This window comes from Stegodyphus dumicola, chromosome X2, assembly GCF_044657685.1.
Source record: "Stegodyphus dumicola isolate Sdum_Otavi_A_Nest chromosome X2, ASM4465768v1".
Classification (NCBI taxonomy): Eukaryota; Metazoa; Arthropoda; class Arachnida; order Araneae; family Eresidae; genus Stegodyphus; species Stegodyphus dumicola.
This window is the reverse complement of record NC_140781.1, coordinates 186,398,730-186,423,374: the sequence shown is the minus strand read 5'-3', so window position 1 is coordinate 186,423,374 and position 24,645 is coordinate 186,398,730. Positions and strand designations below refer to the sequence as shown.

General features: G+C 32.5%; 1 protein-coding gene across 10 annotated transcripts in view; it reads right to left on the bottom strand.

Annotated features, from left to right (window-relative positions):
* LOC118188726 (transcription elongation regulator 1-like) overlaps positions 1-24,645 on the bottom strand; it is a 119,357-nt gene that overhangs the window by 30,233 nt on the left and 64,479 nt on the right. For 6 of the 10 annotated variants that reach the window (XR_015039253.1, XR_015039251.1, XR_015039252.1 and 3 more), the window contains one exon: positions 5,182-15,442. Coding sequence is in view for 1 of the 10 variants with exons in the window: in XM_085810046.1 (XP_085666172.1) it covers positions 16,922-20,083 (3,162 nt within the window). In the remaining 9 variants the exon portion in view is untranslated. Of the gene's footprint in view, positions 1-5,181; positions 15,443-15,567; positions 20,304-24,645 lie in introns of those variants that run through there. The other 4 variants (XR_015039250.1, XR_015039246.1, XR_015039248.1 and 1 more) reach the window with 3 other exon arrangements.

Genomic DNA, 24,645 nt, shown 5'->3' with positions numbered 1-24,645 from the left:
TCAACCAAAAAATCCAAAGTTACATAAAATTTAAATTTCCAGAATTATCAGAAAAAGATCTGCCTGTTATTTTAATGATTGATGAAATCCACCTAAATCAAGCATTTGATTATAAAGGTGGTAATTTGTACGGAATGGCATGTAATTGTAAAAATGCTGCATCTAGTGCATATAATTTCATGATTCATAGCCTGTTATCTGTTTATAAGGATGTTGTACATATTTTGCCAGTGCAAACACTCAGTGCAGATAATTTGCAAATTGTAGTGGGATTAGAAAATATTGGGTTGAAAATTATTGCTGTTGTCACTGACAAAAATTCAATTACTAAAAAGGCTATGTCTCTGTTTTCAGAACCACCCAAAATTAGTATCGTTTATCCAAATCCTGTTGATAAATCTAGGCCATTGCTTTTTATTATTGATACGGTGCATATCTTAAAATGTATTAGAAATAACTGGGTAAATCAAAAAATAATAATCAGAGTATGCTTTTTCTAAGTTTCGATAATGCTTCACATATTGAAACTGCATCTTTTTCTTGTATTAAAAAATTACATGAATTTGAAACTGGTAAATTATTAAAATATGCTTATGGTCAGACAATAAAAGCTCTCTATCCAACTAACTTAGAAAAACAAAGTGTAAAGATTGCATTGCAGATTTTTAATGATAATGTTGAGGTATTGTTTTCTTTTGGGCAGCAGAAAGAAATAATAAACTTTCAAGAAATTGGAAAATTTATTAAAATAATAAACACCTGGTGGTCAATTGTAAATGTAAAATCTCTTTTTAAAGGGGTTCATAAAAATAATATATTTGAAATACCTTTCACTGTGGCAGACAATGATTAAAAAAATATTTTTATGAACAAATTTCTGAATTGGTTAGATAGTTGGAAAAATTTTGAATTTAGCATCTGGTTCCCTAACCAAAGAAACTCACTTTGCAGTATCTCACACAACATATGCTTTAATTGAGATGTCAAGTTACTGTATAAATGAACTGGGTTTTGAATACCTTTTACTTGGCAAAATACAAACAGATATGTTAGAGGCTAGATTTAGTAAGTATAGGCAACTGGCTGGAGCTCACCATAATATTTCAATCAGACAGGTTTATGAAATAGAGGGTAAATTAAGACTTCAGAGTACTTTACCAACCTTAATAAATTCTTCAAAATTTGGAAAAATTCCTCTTCATATATCACATTTTAAAGATGCCAAAGCACAAGCTTTTAATGACATTGATGTTAAAACGTTTGTAGATGATATAACAGTTGATGATAGTGACATACACAATATAAAATTGGATAATTTATTTTAACATATATAGCTGGATATTGCTGTTACAGTATCCGAAAAAAGTTAAAATGTGATGTATGTAAATCCAGTATTACTTTGATAAGGAGTTAGCTTTGGAAAATGATGAAAATATTCACTCATGGATTAAGGTTTTTGATAGAGGACTAATATATCCTCATCCTGATATTTTACATTCTGTTATATATAATTTTATTGTGAAGAAACTAATTTCAGACGAATATAAGCAAAAAATTTTATTTTCGGCTAATCAACAAGATACAGTGTGTAAAATTACTTTAAATTGACTTCACGAAAAAAATTTTTTGGAACTGAATGACTGTGCAAAAACCTCAGATTAGTTTGAAAAATATAATACAACCATCAACAAATACTTTTCTAAATAATTACTGCAAAAAGTTAAATAATAATCTTTTAAGCAATAATTTAGTTAAGCAATGGAAATTGAAAACATTAAAAAAATAGTTTATGTATGTAGCAGAAATGAAATATATTATGTGTTTAAGGTACAAAATAAGAGTAAGAGAGTGAAACTAACCTATTTTTTCTTAATATTTTCAGACTTAACTTGTAATTCATTTTTTTTAATGAATATTTTTTGTAGAATGTGTATAATATGTTGAATAAAAAGTGTTTTTTCTATTTGTGTTGTGAAATCTTTGCCACCTATTCCAAAATGCATGCATGCATACACACAAAAAAGAGAAATATTTGCAATTATCATAGAAAAGTGCTAAAGCTCTAAGGTCTGTTATATAATACACTAAGCTTTTTCATCATAAACTAAAGAAATATTCATTTTTGAAGATAAAATACTTTGTCAATTAATATTACTTTCGTTTATATTTTAAAATCTATATCTTGAAATTTTCTAATCTTATTTTAATTGAAACAGACATGTTTGTTACATTAATTTCAAACTGTAAGAAGGAAGTATGTACAATTTGTAGTCAAATACAATTCCAGTTGACTAATTTTTATAGATATTTACTAATACATTATTTTCATTTTATTCTATGTTGAATTCTGTCAAAGAAATAAAATTTCTAGAAATATAGTTGTACATATACAGAGCAAAATGCATCTGATAACTCTATAAAAAATAAGCTAGAATTAAAAAAGTACTTTCATTTCTTCCCAGCTGTAAGGCCTCATACATTTGTACTAAGTTATTTTTTCTTAAAGGGATTTACTGTAATAAAAAGTAAGGAGCATCAAGTTGCCTAAATAAACATTCACTCCCCTTTTTCTCACTATAATACATGGTGCCATTTCCTATTATTTCTAGTTATAATTGTACTGGTAGATAATTTCAGGTAAAAAATAAGTCTTTTTTTTTAATGCGTTTTGCACCCTAGTTGTGTTACTTTCTTAATAAAGATCTGAAATTATTCTGAAAATTTTAAATCTTACCTTAACACTAAACTCCTTATTCCTTACCATTCTAAAAATTCAGGGCATTTGATCTATTTAGATGTTTTAAAAGTTTCTGCTGATTATCCTGAGAAAAAAATTCCATTAAGTGCATATCAATTATATAACTTCATATTTATCATTTGCTAAAAAATTCTTAGATAAGTTACAATTAAATGATTTTTAGGAACAAAAATTTACTAGTTACAAGAAAATTATATATGTACATATTAAACAAAAGGGATGTAACAGACATTAAATGATAAGAAGGAAACTTCAGAATTATGAATTCCAAACAAGTGTAAAGTTTGTTGAATTTTTGCAATTTTTCTTTTTTGTTATTGAGAAAGATGCAATTACATATTCTTCAAAAATAGGAATCTAATTGAAAAAGCTTAAATGTATGGAATTTTTTGCGCCTATATTGAAAATTAACACTGAATAAATACCAATGCTCAAAAATAGTATTTTTCATATTGCTTAAAAATAGTACTCAAATCATACTCCAGGTTTATTATATATTACGAAATTCAATCCTACAGTAAAGTGAACAAGATCAAAACCGGAAAATTACTAAACAAATATGTGTAAATAGCAAATGTTAAAAACTGATATTGCAAAAATAAAACATGATTAATAAATTTAGGATTAGGGATTTTTAGCTTTAATCAACTGCTAACTTGCCATTATGCATTATTGTTTCCTTTTTATTAATGAAGAGGATATTTAGTAAAATATATATTCTTCAAAAAGCAAACCAGCAACAGCATCTGAAGTATGTTAAATCAATTTCTGTACTATTATTTTAAGTGTAAAATTATTTAAGAAAAGTTAAGATACGTATTTAAAATTAGGAAATGCAGTCAATGTAGGGCAAATCAGATGTACATGTTTATTTATTTAAAACCAAATGATATAAGCCTTCTGCAAGGGGGGGACTATGTTTCATTTTCTGTCGCCTTAAGGGAATAACAGCGATAAGTGGCGTAATGTGGCAACTATGCTGTCTGTAGATAAGGTCGACTTTAGTGACGTAGTGTCAGTCGTGCCGTGGCTTTGTATGTAGGAGGTACTGGCATTGCCCGCTTTCCACAGTTAAAATACAATTGTGGTTTAATTATACTTGGAGCAGTAATACTGTACTCTCCAACATGTGAAAAACTCACAAAAAAACATAAGTATCACTGACTGGATACCCATTCTATACAATCACATTTATTCAAGGGTACAGCCATGATTCCCCTTGAGTAACTTGCATCATGACCCCTATTCACTGAAATCAGATTTCTCAATTGTTATCTCATGAACTTAAAATTAACATTGTCTCTGACACACAAAATCACCAGATTTATGAACCACTATGGCTGACTAAGAGAGAGAACTGTTTTTCTTTCTCAGCATCTGTGAACCCCAGCATTGCACATGAGGCATAATGGCCCCCCTGGATTGACAGAGGGCAAAGCCACCTTCCTCAGATAGCCTCCAGGGGTTGGGGCATTTTTAACCTTGTTAGGACTGCCCTGAGCATGAGGTGTGGAGCTGGTTCCTGGTGTCCTGTCCCAACAAAGAATAGTATGTTTTTGAAAAAGGATGCTATAAAGTATCTATGACCATCATTCAAAACTTGTATATCTATGTTCTTATTTCAAGCACTTTAGGATACCAAAACAATTCTTACTACATATTTCTTCATATTATGCTCTTCTCTTACTTTGGACAACTACATTAATGCATAGAAATTACAACAATACCATTAGAAAACTATGCCTAGTGCTTTTAACTATAATACACTCTTACGAAAAACAGACAGGAATTTATGAGCACCAACAGCTCTCAAAACTACTTACTACAGAGAATGTAGTTTGTGATGGTGTTGCAAAAACTTCAAGGATTACAAAAGAATATTACTGATTATTTAGGTGATCCATTTTCTTTATAAGCATTTTATACCTCACATGAAAATATCATTCTGCAGCAATCTTGATACTTATTAAGAATAGAGAAATACAAAAATTCTTCAGCGTTGCTGACATTATAAATTTCTTTGACAAAATTTCAGAAACCATTTATAGTGAAAATTATGACCACCATGAAAATTGCGATTTATATTTACAAATATCTCATGTGGCTTTTTGACATAAATGCAATGGTATGCTTTACAGTTCTAAGACAAAAGATTTCCAAAATGATACTTTTGTGTGAAATGAAATCAAACCTTTTTTTTTTTTAAATGGCAAGTAATATTTCAACATGAAGCAATTAATGAGACACTGGATGAAATTCTCATTTAATGTTACGAACTCAATTAAGAAAAGGCAAACCGAAAAAAGCAATGACAATTTAATGCTCTTTTCACAACTAACTTTGTGATTTTTCACTCGTACGTTGAAACAAACATGAAGCAAAAATAAAACCCTATAATATTTCAATAAACTTACTTACGTGAGTGTTATATAAAAAAAATAATTTTAATCAGGAAACAGTCGAATAATTACAGATAAAACTAATGGCACAAAATACATTATTCTCATTTATACATCATAACAAAGTGAAAATGCCAATTAATATACCACATAATTGAAAACAATTTATTTTTGAAAAGAAATATAACCATAAGCACTACATAGTCCATTTGTAAACAGAACTTCAATTTTTGGAGCTATTTCAATTATCATGCTTTTCTTTTAACCCCTTAACTGCCGCGGGCGTATATATATGCCTTGCTCAGCCGATGCGTTAACTGCCCTGGGCGTTAAGTGAACCTGGTTTTATGAAAATATTTTTATCCTAAATCCTTTCATCTCCAGTTTGCTCCTCTTTCATATTCCCCTCCCCCTTTTCTAACCACTACACACTTCATGTACTCTAAAAAAAAAAAAAAGATTAACCTTTTCCCGGGGGCTGGGACACATATGTCCCGCACGTTGACTACTTTAAATGTGTCTCAAGAAATTTCAGTAAACTATGGAGATTTAAAATTTACTCCTTAATATGGATTAGGAAGTGCAATACTCTGTCGATTTGTTTTTCTGTTCCTTTCAGTTAAAATGAGTGACTAAATGGCCAAAATACATTCGAAATTGGACCCTATAGCCCACGGGAAAAGGTTAACAGAAGTTTGTCTTCTTAAACCAGTGTGGTACATGTAAATCATAAACAAGTTGATAAGAATGCTAAAGCATTTACAATCTGACCTGGTGTAAAGAGGATGGATGCATGGATGTGTTCATGATATTCGCCATTAAGATCAGCCTCTTTTCTCTTGGGTAAACAGCATGAGTGTGCTTTTCCACAATGCAATATATGCAAATACTTGTGGACTGCCACCATATTTTTGATTTAGCTGACAGAAGTCCCCGAGAACTCGTAGTATGAGACTTTCAGTTTTGGCACAGATGCTGTTTCACTTCATGCATGTTACAAAGTATCACAAATTTCTGCTTTTATTTCAGGAGATTTTTGCAACCTAACAAATTTAGATCTTCAAATTTTAACATTCGCAGCAATATTTTTAGACTGGATGTGCCTCTACTTTATTTCCAATTAATAAATAAGTTCTGGAATGACTTAAGTTGGAATTTCTTCACTGATATCAGTGAAAGAGGCAAAATATTGTGGAATGTGTTAACTGTTAGTTTAGCTCTCATTAAACTTCATACCTAGGGCATGCCCTCCTCTGTATATTTCACCACTTTTGAGCACACTTATTTAGATAGTTAGAAAGCATATCAAAACTGGCTCTACATCCAATGTGTTAATAACAAATGATGTTAAAATAATAGGCTATAAAAAAAACTTGAGTGCAATTAAAGAATCTACACTTTCAATTAAAAAAAAAATTCTCAAAAATTAGGGACGTCACTAATTTCAAATACACTGCATCTTCCAGAGAAAGAAAGCACCACATTAATCTTAGCCAAAAAAGCACTCACATTCAGTACTTAAATTACAAGCATAATTTACAAACATACTTTTTTCAAGTGTCTGATTATATCTAGATATATTAAATCATATATAAACTGATTAAGTAAAAAAAAAAAAAAAAAGCATTAACAATTTAACACAAAATTCCACGTAGAATACATTCCTAAGCGAAAGAGTTAATTATTGATTATATATTTTACATTGTTTCTATCACTTCCATTGAAAAGCAAAAGTTTGAATAATTTTTCTTCACTGAAATGATACTCGTTTAATTTACCATTTACATACATTAGTGAAAGCACATCAACGTCGCAGCCTGCCTCACCATCTGATTTTTTTGCTGCCATCCATTCATCCCAAGAAAATAACAAAATATATAGGACTCTTGACAGTTTCTTTAAAAAATGCAACTCATTTACAGATGCAATTAATAAAAATTCAGTACAACAGAACTCTAAAGCACAAGTTCAGTAAAGCGGTTATTCTCTATCTTACAAATTTGTGCATGCACTGCTCCCAAAGAAGTTGCAAATTTACATCATACATGGTATGAACTAATGTGAATAGCTTTCTGACTTATGAAAAGGAACAAGTCCCCAGCAAGATTCACATTTTCCAAACAACAGATGTGGAAAAAATCAGCAGTTCAAAGATATCTTTTTTTTTTTTTTTTTAATCAATGCTCTGAATTCACTTTGGACCTATGTGAATTATACATGGCATCATTCTTTCTTGACTGATAAGCCACATATACGGAAAAGACACAAGGAACTTATTCATGTCTCTCAAAATGGTGCAAATGACCTTCTTGTATGTCCCACACAGAATTACAAAAAGTTCGTGAACTGTTTTTAGAGAGATTGCAGTGTATCCATTTCCTCATCTTGCTGTATCAGTCCTTTTACTAAAGTCAGACACTATATTCATAGCTTTAGTTTATAAATTAATCAGAAACTAACAGAACCTCCAATTTGTTTTCCAATTACCATACAAGTGTACCGTATTTTGAGATAAATTAATTTTTTTGGTCTTAGTCCTACTTGTAAAGTTTTTTCAATGCTACATTTAATTACTGCTTTATGGGCTTCCTGTATGAAAAATCTGCTCAGAATCTGTAAAAAAACTTAAAAAGGGAAAGAACAAAAAATTAAAAATTTATTATAATAAATACGCCTGCACTATTTTCTTCTCAAATTATGAAAATAATTCTTTTTAATAGCTATGATAGTTAATACAGGCCCAAAATGTGTTTTCTCCAGCAAAACAGTTGGACTAAAAACTTTTATATGCATTACTATTATTTGAGCAATCCTCTGACCAGCTGTTTTTGCTAAGCACAAATTTTCAAAAACTACCAAAAGAGAGAATTGTTTCTTTGATTTTTAATGTCAGAATGTCCGTGAATTTATTGCCTAACTTCTTGGACATATTTTATGATGCAAATATATAGAGAGAGGTTAAGGCTGTGATTGAAAGCAAAATTGGTTAATCTTCTGTGTTCAGAAAAATTTCACATTTTTAACACATTTGGAAATAAATATTACAGATGTAATATCATGTGACACACATACCTTATTCTTAATTCTAATGTACCCTGTTTTACAGGTATAACATGGACAACAGTAACGTTTTCTTCAATATAAAGTTTATATATATATGGTAACCCCATAAAGAAGTGACAGTCTTTGTGCATTCCCACAATGTTCTGTTAAATAAAGATTACAATGGCTGTGGATGATGGGCCAGGTGGTCTCTTCAGCTGCTTATACAAGACATTCAAAACAGAAAACATTTAAATTTTAAAGAAATGCTGAATTTCAGCAGGAAGCTGATACTGCAACTAGATACTTAAAAGCATCAGGCCCAACAATATGTTCTGAGTGGGGGGAAAATTACCTTTTTGATGTGTGTAGTATCAACCACATTATCATTTATACATGTAATTAATACACTGCTTGACAATTGGGATAAAATACTCATTTATGCAATTTCCCCCTGACAGTTGCACCATCACAGGAAACGTATAGAGGGCATGGTAACCCACAAAGCAGTACACATGCATTGTCTCCTTACTCGAGCAGTAACATTCCAGAGAAAAACCATGTCAATTTCTGAAAATATTACAGTAAATTAAAAACAAAGCTAAAATCTTAAAGCAGATATGTGATCTCTAGCAACTTATATTATTACTTATTCTTACCAGGTGCCTTTTCAAGCTGCAATATTACTTTAAATTTTTGATGTGAAATACTGTCTGAAAAATATATATAATGGATCACTGACATGTGGGCTTCACAAGGCACAAGTGGTGTAAGTCGACTTAACTCCTAGACAACAAGACCTTACTCTGTAACACAAACTAGTATAAAGATTTTGTTAAATGTTTTAACCTGGTAATGCTCCTCAAGATAGTATTCAAGTGTGCAAAATTGTGGTCAAACAGGTGGACATCTCAAGGAGCAAAGTGTCACTCAAGTTTGGATCATACTTAAATGAGGCTGCAGAAGATGAAAATGCTGGAAAGCACAGGAGGATCTCAAAGCCTTAAGGGTGTCGTCACCACAGTGTATCACTTTAGTGGGAGGGGGAAGTATCCCTGATCAGATTGCAGCATAACTAGCCAACGCTACCAATACTCATGTCTCAGAGCTATTTTTTACCATTTAAATCATGCTCGCTTATATGCACAGAAGCCCACTGAATGGATTCTATTATCAGCACACCATCGTTGAGAAATACGTTGGTGTAAGGAGCATATTCATTGCAGTTAGCAACAGTGGTCGAAAGTTATATTCTCTGATGAATCCCAATTCACCTCAATAGTTCTGGACCTCAGATATTCCAGAGAGGAGGAGGAATGCATTCCATAGTAATCAGAATGTCGAGGAATATGTTGGCATAATTGTACGAGTGAGTATCGTGCAACAGTAGACGTGCATATTTCCTGAATGTAAATCACGTAAAGTTTACCTGGGATGCACTGTCCAGACGTGTTTCTCAAAAACAGAAAGCTCTTTGGATCATGCAGGATTTTCTAATTGTACCAATAAATCGGACACATTCTTTTGAAACTTTTCTCAGCAGTTTAGAGGACAATACGCATAACAAATACCAAACGTGCACCTCATGTCCAGATAGATATCACAATCTACACTGATGGACTCTTAGATCTGTTCTTATTTCAAACAGAATAAGTATTTTTTACACATGTACAAAAATGCTCTAAGGAGCAGTTCTGTTATTTAGCTTGTTTTGCCATGTGGTGATTTCTGTACCATTTTTCATAACGATACTTCAAGACCTCTATTAAATATATGGCCGGTCCCATTTCTTCAAGCCATGTCAATCATTACTTAGATGAAAAAGGCTAGTTTAGGAATTGTCAACCAAGGAGGAAGATAAAACTGCCTATTTGCTATCAAGTTATAGCACAGTATGGTTAGTGCAGGCCCACTGCAAATTTAATGAGAGGGCATAAATTCAACTGCTTTGTAAGATTTGTTGAGTGTTATCAATCATCCCTCCCAAGAAGCATAACTGTCACAGCAAGATATTCTCAATGATGCAATAACTTAAAAAGAGGTAAAATCAACCATAATTCACAGTACATACCAACCAAATTTGCTAATATGCAATTGCGATTACAGAAAATACAGTTCTATAGCACATTTCTTTTTACTTCCTATGCTAGTTATAATAATTTTTAACTCAATTTTGCAGCATAATAAGCAATAAATGGTTATTTCTTGTGAGGAAATCCTATTGCTAGTTTGTTTTATCCCTTTAAAAATTGATTTAGTGGTCTAAGAGATGAATATATTGTGACTGACGAAAAGATCCTCTCGATTGCATCATGAGAAAAATACTAGATATATTTGTTTCACCCTAGTTTTAGGAATTGCAACAGCACATACAAAAGTTTAACCACAAATAGAGGAAAAAATTATTTCACTTCTCAATGAAAGTATAACTAATACACTAAAAAATGAAAAACTGGGACTTTCTAAGTAAGAGGTATTTGAACTGCCTGACTCCACTCTCACAGAAGAACTAAAAACTGACTTAAATTTAACTCTTTAATTCAGGAACTACCTATACCTATAGTATAATTTTGATTGAACTACCTATAGCATAATTTTGATGCAAGATATATTAATATTTTAATTAGATATACAGTACGAAGTCCAATATCCAGAATGATCTAAAATCCGGACCTAAAGCCACAAACATTTTTTCTATGCTTTACGCATGCTCATTTGATTACCTCCTAAATGCATAAAAAAACATCTGGAGAGCCCTGATTTTTAATTTCACTTAGGCTATAAATAAAATACAGTACAAAGTCCGTAATCTAGAATGATCGATAATCCGGAAAATACCGCTTCCGATAGTGAAAGAGAGGTTACTGAAAACGAAAAATTTCAATTGACAAGTTAAGACGCTATTCTCAACACAGCAATTACAGGACTTGAACAGTGGAACTTTGTAACTGAACAAGAAATTACGTCTGTTTATAGAATTAAAGAGAAAGTATTAGTACAAAAAAGGAAGCAACTTAAACAACTTACATTGAAAGAAATCTATAATAATAAAAGCAAGTGTAATGTGTCTGTCTGTCTGACCGAGCTCTCCAGCCAAATCTATCGCACGCAGGGACCTGGAATTTTTTATACGGAAGCACAAAGGGGCTGGCCACCAGACCTCGAAGCCTGATTTTCGATTTTTGAATTAGAAAAATTTAAAAAAAATTATTTATAATTAATTAATCACGGTTTTTTGACTCACTGATATTATTATTTGTTTTCAAATAACGTTCGATTGTAATAATTGATTTCTTTATTCTAGCGTTAGTTTGCTGTTCTGACGATACATTAAATCGATTAATTACAATTCATTTCTTTTTTGTAGCTTATTATTTATAATTAATTAATCACGGTTTTTTTGACTCACTGATATTATTATTTGTTTTCAAATAACGTTCGATTGTAACAATTGATTTCTTTATTCTAGCGTTAGTTTGCTGTTTTGACGATACATTAAATCGATTAATTACAATTCATTTCTTTTTTGTAGCTTGTGGGGGGGGAAGAGAGAGAGACAGTCTACATGTCCTACACTACTATTCCTGCGCTATTCACTTATCTGCATTTTCTAAATGCACGGGCAACGCCGGGCGGGTACAGCTAAGTGTTTAATAAAGTAAAAAAATATTAAGCTTTTTTTGGTAAATTTTGATACCCTTTAGCTCATAATTGCTCTTTATTTCATAAAGTATGGTTTCATATTTTTAATTGTATAATTTCTGCATGCCATCTTACCAGATTTAAATTGATGATCTGTAATCCGGAATCGAAGTCCCGACGAGTCCGGGTTACGGACTTTGTTCTGTACCTCGTTATTGAAGGAACAACCATTTTAGGCATATTCGTCTCAAAATTATGTGATGCATTGGAAAGTCAACTGTATATAACATAAGAAAAAGAAAAAGGAACTTTGTGAATTTTTTGTGGATTCAGACACACCACTTGCCAGGAATAACAGAAAAATTGTTATGCTAAAAGTGACGATCATGAAAAAGTGATGATTGAATGGGTTAGACAGTGTCGCAGCGAGGGTGGGCCATTGACCGGCCCAATGCTAATGGCTCAAGCTAAAATATTTCATGAACAACTACTTAAAAACTGAGTGCGCATATTCGACAGGTTGGTTAACCAAATTTAAAATTCGCCATGGTATAAGGCAATTAAAAATTTTAGGCGAATGCTGAAGCTGCTGAACTATTAACAAATGAACTCAATGTATCTCCAGAGGATATTTACAATGCTAATGAAACCGGTCTTTTCTGGCAATATGTACCGCAAAATACCTTGGCAACTTGTACAGAAAAGGTTCCAACTGGTGTCAAAGATTCCGAAGCGAAACTAAAAATTTTAGCATGTGCAGATGCTGCAGGAATGCACAAGTGCAAACTTTTCGTAATCGGAAAATATACACAATCTTGAGCATTTGAAGGAGTATCGATATTTACCTTTATATATAGTGCAAATAAAAGAGTATGGATGATACAAGTGGTAACGAATGGATTGGTTTGAAAAAGAGCGAACTTTTCGTAATCGGAAAATATACACAATTCGAGCATTTGAACGAGTATCGATATTTACCGTTATATATAGTGCAAATAAAAGAGTATGGATGATACAAATGGTAACGAATGGATTGGTTTGAAATTCATTTTATACCCAAGGCTAGGCAAAATTTGACCTGACTGGTGAAGGATAATGTATCCATATTATTATTCTTTTCTCCAAATTGTGCATCATATCATTCAGCCTGCCAGAGTGAATGATTAAGTACTTGAGTGCATATGGTTCTAGTGAGCAGAAATAGCAAGAATTGCATAAACGCTTAGCTTGATGGAAGCTAGAGGGAGCCACATTAGCTCAAGAGAGTTAAGGTATAGCAAAAAATCATTAACTCAAAAGTTTTCATTTTTTGTAAATTTTTTTATGGTTTTTATAATTTTTTTTTTTTTTTTGTATGTTGCAATTTTTTTTGGTATTTTATATTTACATTTTATAACACATATTTACATAACATAAATTTTATATTTTTATAACAAAAAGGCAGAGAGGAAAGATTTTAGAGATTAAGAGGCTGACTGGCATATGGCACTAAATCAGAATGCAGTAAAGTTTGTGAAAACAAGGAAATATCCAAGGCAGATTGTGATTTTTAAATGAACAGATTGGTAACAATGCAAAAAAGGGCACTTTTTCATTGAAATTGGGTAGATGATAGCAATTTGGCATATTTAGTGAGGAACAGCAATTTTAGAAGATTGAGACGTCTATCCTTCACGGCACGGGGGCTGGAACTGAAGAAGCGGGGCATGTCTATGGCTTTTCAGCCTATGGTTATTGTAATAATGCATGTGTTGAAATGCAAATATAAAGTAGCATTTTCAAAATCCATGTTAAATATCTAACAGCAAGACTACTCAAGAATTTTTTAAATATTTTAACATAAAATCCGCTGCATAGAGCATCACAAGATCATAGGAGGATGTGTTTCCAGGTACTTAAAAATGCTTAGCATAACTTATGGCCATCTACACTATTCATGGCGAGGTTGATAAAGATGACAGCAGAGAATTTGAAGGATTTCAGACATCACAAAGCAAAGGTGAAATTTTCCTATTAATTGATTTTGTAAAGGAATGCAGAGAAGCAGTAATAAATGAAGATGACATAACAGAAGTTTTTCATTGCAATGGCCCAATCATCAATCAACAGATGGCAAAATCTTTTTGTATGGTTCTAAATCCAGAAAATACCACTACTAATAGTGAAGAAAGTGATAGAGAGGTATTGAAAATGAAAAAAAATTCGATTGACAAATTACTCGGAATTCTCGACACAGCTACAGGACTTGAATTTTGTACCTGAACAGGAAATTAAATCTGTCTACAGAATTAAAGAGAACATATTAGCACAAAAAGAAAAGCAACTTAAACAACCTACATTGATATACATGTTTAATAAAATAAACAAATATATATTAAGCTTTTTTGTAAATTTTGATACCCTTTAGATAATAAATGCTTTATTATTTCAAAAATCATAATTTCATATTTTTAATTTAAAAATTTCTTCATCTCATCTTACTAAATTTAAAGAGATGATCTAATATACAGAAAAATCGCAAATTGCCAAAGTTCTAACGGGTCTGGATCTCAGACTTCGTACTTTATTTTAAATTCCATTTTCTTATTTCCTTACACACATTTGTACTGAGAAAATACTGAGTACAGAAAGAAAGCTTTATCTTATCAATGTTAAATATGATGAAACTAAAATTTAAAATTAATATACATACTTTTGTGTGAATAAATTTAATAATGCACCATTTATTGATGTAAAGCAAATTTAAATACAATTATTAAATTACTAAAAATTTTTTAATCTTCATAAAATTTTACAGATTTAGACAATTCAAACTAAATAAATTTAATAAAATATTATGCTGAAAATTACTAGGCGTTCAATAAATTCAATAAATTTTATTTATTGCTGGAAAGGATTCTCCTTTACAAAGGGTAATCTTTTTAATATAAGAAACAAAAAAGGGAGATTGGGTATCTACCACGAGATGTAATGGAAAAGCAGAAGTCTCCCAGCGTGATGGGGAGAACTGGCAGCTACATTGGAACAATAAAAGTAGAATATGCAGCAAATAATAATATTGCTTCCCTGGGACACTGCTTCAGAATATCACTTCAAAGCAAGTTATGCTGATTAGAACTATAGTAAAGAGATCTGTTTTTTAAATAGCCAAAAATGTTTTACATTAGACCAATACTCAAGGGCCTAGGGAAGTTTTCCACGTGTATGAAAAGGTAAAAACAATTTGCACAAACTCAGTGGTAAAATCACTTAAAAAGCTTTAAAAGTTTGAAACATTTTCTGTGTTCTGATAAAACAGAACAATTTCTGCCACAAAAAGTGCTGTTCTTGGGTACCTCTATCAGAAAACCACGAAAATACTAAACTACATAATAAAACACAGAATAAATATAAGAGCTTTTTAAAGCAACACACTATGAGATAATGTGCTAAAGCAAAAGCATCAATGAATTTTAAATGAGCATTTATCAATGCACTTTAAATAAATGTAATTTTAAATACTTACATATGTAGACACAAACAAATCGGTTTTAAAAACCTCTAATGTCTTAAACTTCAAAAATGCAGTTTACTTCAGTTCAAATTATTGCAGTTATCATACCTACATTAAAAAATGTAACATAAATACAGTAAACTAGAGCACATATACTAATTCACAAGATGCGGAAAATACTATATGCATAACTGACGTTCTAACTTTGTTTAAATGCTTTATAAAGCCTAATGTGACATTTTTTCAAATACATTTATTTCCACAGAAAAAAACTACATAGGCTTACTTATTTTTTAACAAAAAGTGTAACATGCTTTCCCATACAATATCTGAAACAATATAACCCTTTTTACCTGTACGCAATTACATTTTCAAATATATTAACAAAATAAAAACAAATTGTTTCAATAAACTTTGTTATTGGGAACTCATAAAAAATGAAACAAGGAGCAAGATACATTAAATAAATTAATTTTGATAAAACTGTGCACTTTATTTCATCTAGAATGTTTTACATTGATTGCAGAAAACTCTTCCTGTCATGATGATGATGTGAGCATTCACACTGAAACATTAATAACCTACACGCCAAAGAACATGGCTAATTAACCCAGAAGACTGTAGTTCTTATTCAAATAATATGGGCTTTTTGTATGTAAATTTTAGCACCTAAAACTAGAGATGTCTTAAAGCAACGATATTTTGGTGAAGCAGAGGAGGGGGGAATCATTTTATTTATAACTTTTAAGTCTGATTTTACATAATTCTGTTAAAATGGCCAAGTATTAAAAAAATTTGAAACCACAGCTATCTTAATTATATCATGGTGGAACAGCAAGAGTCATTTTGTTTAGTTTCAAGTCTAATTTCATGCTGAACTAAAGCACCTGAGTATTAAAAAAAATTTGTTCTAGCATCAAAAATACTTATATCTAGTAATATGGAGATATGATAGCCTATTAAAACTGCAACCTCATTATTTTAAGAACCCACTAAAAGCTTTTGAACAGACTGAGGAACTGTAACAAAATTCTGATAAATTTATTTCTGAAAACCTTGATAAATTTCAGCAGTTTTAATTTTTAAACTATAAAATTTTGATTAATTCAAGTTGTCAATGTACAGCAGATTCATGAAGATGTGATACTTTGTGTTAATGATGCTTGTTATCTGTAAATGTTAATAAGAATCATTTATTATAGAAACTGTGGGAAGGTTTCATTAGAATTTGAGCGGAAACATCAAATCAAATATTAAGATTCAGATAAAAAAAGTTTCGTCCGAAACAAACAAACAACAAACAATTACTTGGTAATTAATCTAAACTTTTGATTATTTAATTTTATATGGATAATAGTTTAAAACTTGACATTATCACAAAGTTCAAATTCATTAAATATTTAATTAAAAAAAAGGCTAGAATTAAAAAAAAAAAAAAAACCATGAGTATTTCTAAAGAACTTTTCATTAAAGTAGTCTTTAAAAACCATTTTCAGAAATCTTCAAATACATTCCACATGTGCCAAAAGAATTGTATGAAGTAAAATGTTTAACGTCTGGACATCAAAGATGATACAAATGGCAAGATTACTTTGTGGAACGTCTTGATGGTTCTGAAGCTGTTGGTGGTGGAGGTGGACCCTTTCTATCTAAAGTATCAATGTATGACATCAAAAGTTCACGTCGTTCATCTTCTATGCATTGTAAAACTAAATAGCGTTTATCATTCTGCAAGACTTTCTCTATATCAAGAAGATGATCACTCTCTTCAATCAGTTTTCGAGATTTGTAAGTAATAATTTTAGTTTCTTTGAGAAGTTCTCTAAAATCTGCTTTAGCAGCAACCATTTTATCTTTTAAATATTCCTTAAATTCCTTTTCACACTTTCTATCACTGGAGGAAAACTTTGAACATCTAGGATCATCTTTTATTAATTTTTTTATCTCCTTCCAAGATGATGTTAATGTAATATCTGGAGTTTCATCAAGAAGCTCTCGAAACTTTTCTTTCTTTTTCCGATAAAGAAAACTAATATGTTCATCAAAAACTCTTTCCCTTTCATCTCGTTCTAAACACCCAACTATTTCCCACCTATGATCTTTTCTTAAAGTTTTCTTCACATCATGCCAAGATACATCTGGAGTACGAACCAAGTCAGTCAACAATGCCTTAAAGTGTTGCACAGCTTCATCATGCTTATGCAATTCTCTTTCTTTGTCACGTTCTCTTAAATGAGTGGACAAGGTACGTTGAACTTCTTTTTCTCGCTCACGAATACTAGCTTCAACTCTTTCCTGTTTCTCACGTTCCCTAGATGCATCATCTTCATCCCGAGACAATTTACTTGAATAATCTTTGAACCATTCCTCCCGTAAAGAGCTGCTATCAACCCCTTTATAACGAATATCATCAGAAATAGTTTTCTTCACATCACTCCACCTACTGTGCTTATCCAATCCTTTCTGTTCTTTTAAAAGCTCAATAAAATCTTTCTTAACTTTTTCTCTTTGACAGGACCTCTCATCTCTCTCTTTCCGACGAAGGTCTTGCTGGTAATCATTAAATATACACTCTCGCTCCCTCATTTTTTCAATCATTTTGAAACGCTCATCTTTACCATATCGTTGAGCAAAATCACTAAACGTTGATTTAGTAGTTAATGAAGCTTCTTCCAGGAGTTTACGAAAGTCTTCCTTACGCTCACGCATCCTTTTTCTTTTTTCATTTCTTTCTTCTTCAGCTCTTTCTTTAACATAGCGTTCAAACACCTGTTTCCGTTCCCTTGAAGTTAACAGTAGATAACGAGGATCAAATACTATTTTGTGCAATTCCTTTTCCCATGTGGAAAAAGCTGACACGTCTTTCTCCACTAACATATCTCGAAACTGTTTCATTCGTATGTCTAAAGGAATATGGGCACGCTCTTTTGCAGCTCGTAACTCAGCTTCAATGGCTGATTCTTTACCTGGTGTAATACTGTTTTTTACTACCACCTGTTCAGTTTCCGGTTTTACTTTGGGTTTTTCTTCTTCTTCGGTTTCTTCAAGTTTTATTTTTTTGGCATCTGGTGTAGACTCACTTTCAAATTTCTCAGTTTCCTTAGCAGATTCTACTTGACCTGATGGTGGAACCTGAATTAATTTTTCAACATCTGTTCGGCCTTTCAGTTCATCGGGTTTCTCCCAGACTGATGATCTTGAACTAGGGTTAAAGAAAAATACTCTATTATCACCAGTCCACACAACACACCAAGGAGTCCCAGGAATTGGAGTGCTTGAAACAGGACGCGTTTTGTCAACTGGTTTTGGAGGTGTTTCTGGTACTGGTTCACTATCAGATTGTTCTTTTTCTTCCCGTTGAATAGAAGAATCATCAGTCACTTGCTTTTCCCCATCTACATCAGTTCCATTTTCAACAATTTCTACCTTAACGACAGTCTGTGCTTCTTTTTCAGATTCTTCAACATCATTTTTTACTTCAGAAGGTTCATCAACTTCCATAGCAGTAGCTCCAGAATCTGCAACAACTTCATTTGAAACGTCTGAATTTGAAGATTCAGTAGTTACTGGCTTTACATCTTCAAGATTTTCAGCATCAATCAGAACTTGAGGCTTTTCCCATGTAGATTGTGATGTTAGTTTGTTGTAATAGTATATTCTCCCATCACTAGCTTTATACTCAGCCCAATCTTCTGTTTTGCTTTTTATATCATTAGATGGTGCAGTATCATCTATATTATTTCTACTTTCAGAAATGCTAGAAGGAACAATAGTAGAAGTATCTGCTGTAGACACACTTGGTGCTTGAGTAGGAATTCCCATAGCAACTGCAGGAAAACCTGGTGGTGGAATACCAAAAGGTGGATACCCTGGAGCAGTAATCAAACCTGGTGGAGGCATTGCAAAAGGTGGTGGAGGCATTCCAAATGCTGGCGGTGGAAGCATACCCATACCAGATGCTGGAATTGGGCCCATTCCAGGCATAGGACCAACTGGAACAAAGGAGTACTGATTAGGAGTAGGTCCCGCAGTGCTCATTTGAGAGTTAGATTTCTGAGCTTCATTTTTTTGACTTGAAACAGAATCAGAACTTGTAGCTGCTGCTGCAGCCATGGCTTCAATTTGTTCTTGGTTTAAAATTTTTACATTTTCAGGTTTTGTCCAAGCAGACTCACGAGTTCTAGCATTATAGTAATACAGCTTTCCTTCAGCCGTTTTAGTCTCAACCCAAAGTTCTCCGCTGAGGTCTATATTAGATATATTAGGATTATTTGAAGCAGCAGCTTGTGTTGTATGATTATCTGTTTGAGGACTTCGACTCTGGGGAACTCCAGATCCAGGAAAACCCGGAGGAGGTACAGCAAAAGGTGGAATCATTGGTGGTCTCGGAAATGGAGCTTTTCCTGGCTGAGGCTGACGAGGAGAATTGAACTGACCTCCTCCTATATGCTGAGGTGATCCACTACTAAAATGTGGACCAGGAGGTCCCCTATTTACATTTTGAGAACCAGACATGGCTATAGGTGGCATTCCATGCGGTTGAGTATATTCATTATCAAACATTGGTTCACGAGGACCTCTAAAATTAGGAGGAGGTGGCCCACTCTCAGGCATCAACCTTCTTCTTATTCCCAAAGTAGGTCTAATATGAGGTGGTGCTGGTGGGCCACGGCTTGGTCCATGCAAAGGCTTTTCAAAACGCATAGCACGTTGGTGATCTGGAAAATAATCAAATTCTTCGTTGAACATGCTCCTTTCAATGTTTCTTTGAAACCAACGGTCTCGGTCTTGTTCTGAATATAATTTTTTTTTCTATGATACCTAGATGTAAATATCCATTATTGCCTGCTCTGTTAGCAGTTGAAGAATAACCATTTGAATGTTCCTTCTTCAGAACTGATATACCAGAATTAAGTATCAGAGTCTTCCCATTATACATATGATGTCCCACAATAAGAATTGGTCTTTCCTAAGGAAAGAAAGGAATATGTAGTATGAATTACTTTCCAGTCATAAAAAGATCAAACAAAACAAAAATAAGAAAATAAACTATGCAAACTGATTTTCACAAAAGAGTTCCATTTTAATATTAATAAAAAGTCTCTAGCTTTCTAATTACTCTACATATGTGCGTCAGTAAAGAGATGCATTACATCCTCCTTGTACAAATCACACCTTTTAAATAAACCTCACAATTTTCACCACCACAATGACATTTAAAAGTACTTTATAAATAGAAAAGGAAAATTAATAATTTACAATTCATTTACCATTAAACTACAAAAAGTTTACTACATTCTTGTTAACTAGCTGACAGCATAAAAACTTTAATCTGTCATAGACGGCATGAATACCATCCAAAATAAAAAAAAATAAAAATTTTACCATCCCTTTCACCTAATAAAAAACTAAAATATTTTAGTCCTAGACTCTTAAGGAAAAAAAAAAAAAACTTAAAAGTAAACTTTTTAGACAAAAGTTAAATACAACCCACCCTCAGTTGAATAATTTATCTTACTTAATCTTTTCCATCAAAATTAGCGGGTAAGATTTTGGCTCTTTCTCATGCCAATGATATTTCCAAACTGGAGTGTTCAAAAGAAACACATTAAAAAGATTAAAAACAATCCTTTCTTGATCATTTTTTTATATTAAATTTTATTGATTTCAAGCTAAAAACAGTTCCAAAAATTAAATATGAATACATATATTGCTTATATACTTATTTTTAAACAATGTTTTTTGGGGGAAAAGACACTTTTTTTTTACCAATTTATTGAAAATTATGCAATCTTTAAGGAGTTACAATTAAACCTTGAAAGAAATAGTTTTCCCTCACCAAGAGATTTATACAAGGAGGGACTCAAAAATAACTAGACTCATACTCGTGCACAGTGCATTTGTAGTACATAATTGTGTCGCCAGGGTGCTAAGGCGGTTAGGCCATCATTCAAAAGGACGACCTGACGACATCGCCAAAATCGATATTCTCATTCGAGAAGATTGATGGACCAAATCGAAGACTTATTTTGTTCAGGAGCTCCATTCAACATATTTTGCATGACGATTTGGGAATGCAATGAATGGCTCCTAATTTTGGGCCCAGTCTTCTCTCCAAACAGCAAAGGGATCGTTGCATAGAAGCCAGTCATAAAATGAAAGACACAATCACAGGTGATCCAATTTTTCATTAAAACCAACAAATGATAATTTGATAGACTATCGCAAAAATAAATACAGTCAAATACCAAAAATCTGCCGATTTGAAATCCTCGTTGCCTCTCAAAATATAAACATTCAATTTATAGGTTCCAGAAACCGCAACATTAAGTGCGAAATATTGAAGAAAAAATACATATAATAAGTCATAATGAAAATAACAAATTATTGACATCATGATAAAAAGTCCCCCCTCCCTCTAATCTGCATTGATGTAAAAAAGCAGACCATTCATTCAACTCTTCTTTCAAGTTCACGATTCATGTTGCTGTATTTTCTGAGCTTTGTTATTTCACGGGATTATTTGGTGCTGCCTTCTTTTTTTATCCGGATATTTGGTGGATAAATTAAGAATATTTTAAATTTCAGCCCTTTTTAATACAATTACAGATAAGAAATGCACTCATGACTTCACTGCTTGCAACGTTGAAAAACGTAAACATGTTGCATTGATGGTAATGCAAAAAGTGCAAAGGATGGAAGCAGGTGCTACTCCTTGGTTTATAGCAGAATCGTATGGAATTGCGACACGATTGTGTATGCATACTTGCCAACCTATGACACTCAAAAATCAGGAGATTTTTCACAATGTTAAAAAGACTTTTTAAATGATAAAAATATAGTTTTTAATAATGAATTAACTTTAAATAGTAACTAATTCTTAAATGCAAGCAACACAAAAATACCTTACACATAAAAAACATTTTTATTACTTACATCGTTTGGGGGGGAAAGATACTTTAATCAGTTTTTGTACAAATGTTATAAAGAGTGGCAGATTTTGCTTTATTTAAGAAAGAAACTTCCTAATTTAGTTCACAGCAATTGCCACATAGGCCTGCTTTCGCTAATAAAAGTTTTCCTAATGTGTCATCACTAATATTAGTTCAAAATTTAGTCCTCGTTTACGCAACAACACTGAAAATCCTCTCACACTCTGCATTACTATGGGGAACTGTCAAGATGGCCAACACAATTCTAGACAGTTCACTATATTTTAAAATTCCATCAGCACCTTTCAGTTTTCTAATTAAACTCCACTGGGTGTCAAACCTAGCTGATTTTATAACTTCATTCAAATTTTCTAATTGTAAACTGCTGTTATGCAGCTGTTGGAACTGTTTCAATTTTTCCTTCCTTTTAGAACACCTTTCAAGATAATAAATACCAACAATGTGTTGATCCACATTTATTGGTAAAGAAGCTGCCCGTTTTTCAGTTGCTAAATTTAAGAGGTGACAGGTGCAACTCATAATCTGCACATCTGAATTTTCCGTTCTGAAGATGCCTGCAACACCAGTGTTGAAGCCTACCAATACTGGTATATTATCGGCACCAAGTGCTAAGCAATTATCCAGAGGGCCTGCATTTTCTTCTAAAGTTTAATAATTAGCTGTGGTATATTAAAGCCTGTCAAATGTCCTTCTAAAGTGAGGACAGAAAGTAAACTGCACTCAATTTCTGAAGACACTGGATTAAAACAAGAAACAACTGGATACAGTTTTGAATCGGTATTATTGCTTCCATCCGTAGAGAGGCAGAACAGAGCTGTTTGAGTGCAATCAATAACTCTAGATTTATTTTTCAAACCCATTTCTTTAACAACTGCACCTGTTTTGGTTCTTGCACTTGAGTATTTCTTAGCAATTTCACTATTGAGAAACATTTTTCTAAATACAGCTGCAGCGTGATCCGATGCATTCTGTGGCAGGTTTTGCTCCAGTAAAAAGGCAAAGAACAGACATTCTGCATTAATAACTTTTTGGTCCTTTGCTTTGGAAGAAAAATCTAATTTTTCGTTAACTCATGTTATCCTTGTGTTTTTGTGTTCGCACATGTTTGAGAACATCCACCCTTCCACATTGCGAAACCCAAAAATCGCAACGACAGGCGGTACACATCGCAAATTTATTACATTTCCTTGAAGAAATAATGGAAGAAAAGTCAACTGTGTACAATTTTTGAAACATACACAAGTATTTTACCTTTCTTGAAGACATAACAAAAGATGATAATTTCTAAAACTATTTCCCGAAGGCACGTGAACTCACACAACTCAGGACAAAATGAACGAAATAACAGTAATACAATGAATATAATCAATTTTATATATGTAATAATAATTTAATGCATATAATAAGTTATTGCAATAATGTATATAATAATTTAATGCATATAATAAGTTATTGCAATAATGTATATAATAATTTAATTAAATGTATCTAATATGCCGATTTATTTTGCAATTTTAGTCTGAATATTATGATTTATCTTTTCTGTCCTAAAATCCGCACAACCTCTGGTCCCAAGCTCTGCGGATTTCTGGACTTTTACTGTAACAGTCAAGTCAATGGGAGTCACCTAGCTTGCCTCGTTAAAAAAAAAAGCCGTGAGGTTAAAATCATATTTCAAGGTGCCGATTTTTTTTTGGACATAAAAGGTATCCCTACTCTCAAAAGTCATCCCTTAAAACCATACCATCAACCCACCAACCAATATTTCTATATAAACAGCAGCACAGAAGTTTGGCGTGAAAACTTGTGGAATTCGGACAGGAGGTTCTTCCATCGCGACAACTCTGCCATGCATATGGATCTCTGTGTTTGCCGGTTTCTGGCCTAAACACAGACAATTCCTTGACCTATCTACAAACCTTGACCTATGTACCCTATTTGCCATTTGCCACCCACAAACTTCTTCCTGTTCCATCACACAAAATGGAACTTGAAAGGAAGGTATTTTGCTAATGTTGGCACAGTCGAACAGAATGTCACAACACCGTCAATTGGCATCAAAGAAAACAAATTTGCAAAGTGTTTCAAGCAATGGAATGAATGAATGGACAAATATGCTGCGGGTCAAAATGGGGAGGGACAGTTCTGTATCTTTCGTTCTACTGGGCCGACTGACGAAATTCAAATTTCATGTCTCGAAAGCGTAACTTAGGATATGTATTAGATCTATATACAGCATTGTTCTAATATAGATATTTTGACACAAAATAGGACTTTTTCTGCAATAACATGCCAATGTTTTTCCATATTTCGATTCTACAACTTAAATTATGCCAAACTGCCAAGTTTTATAAAAAT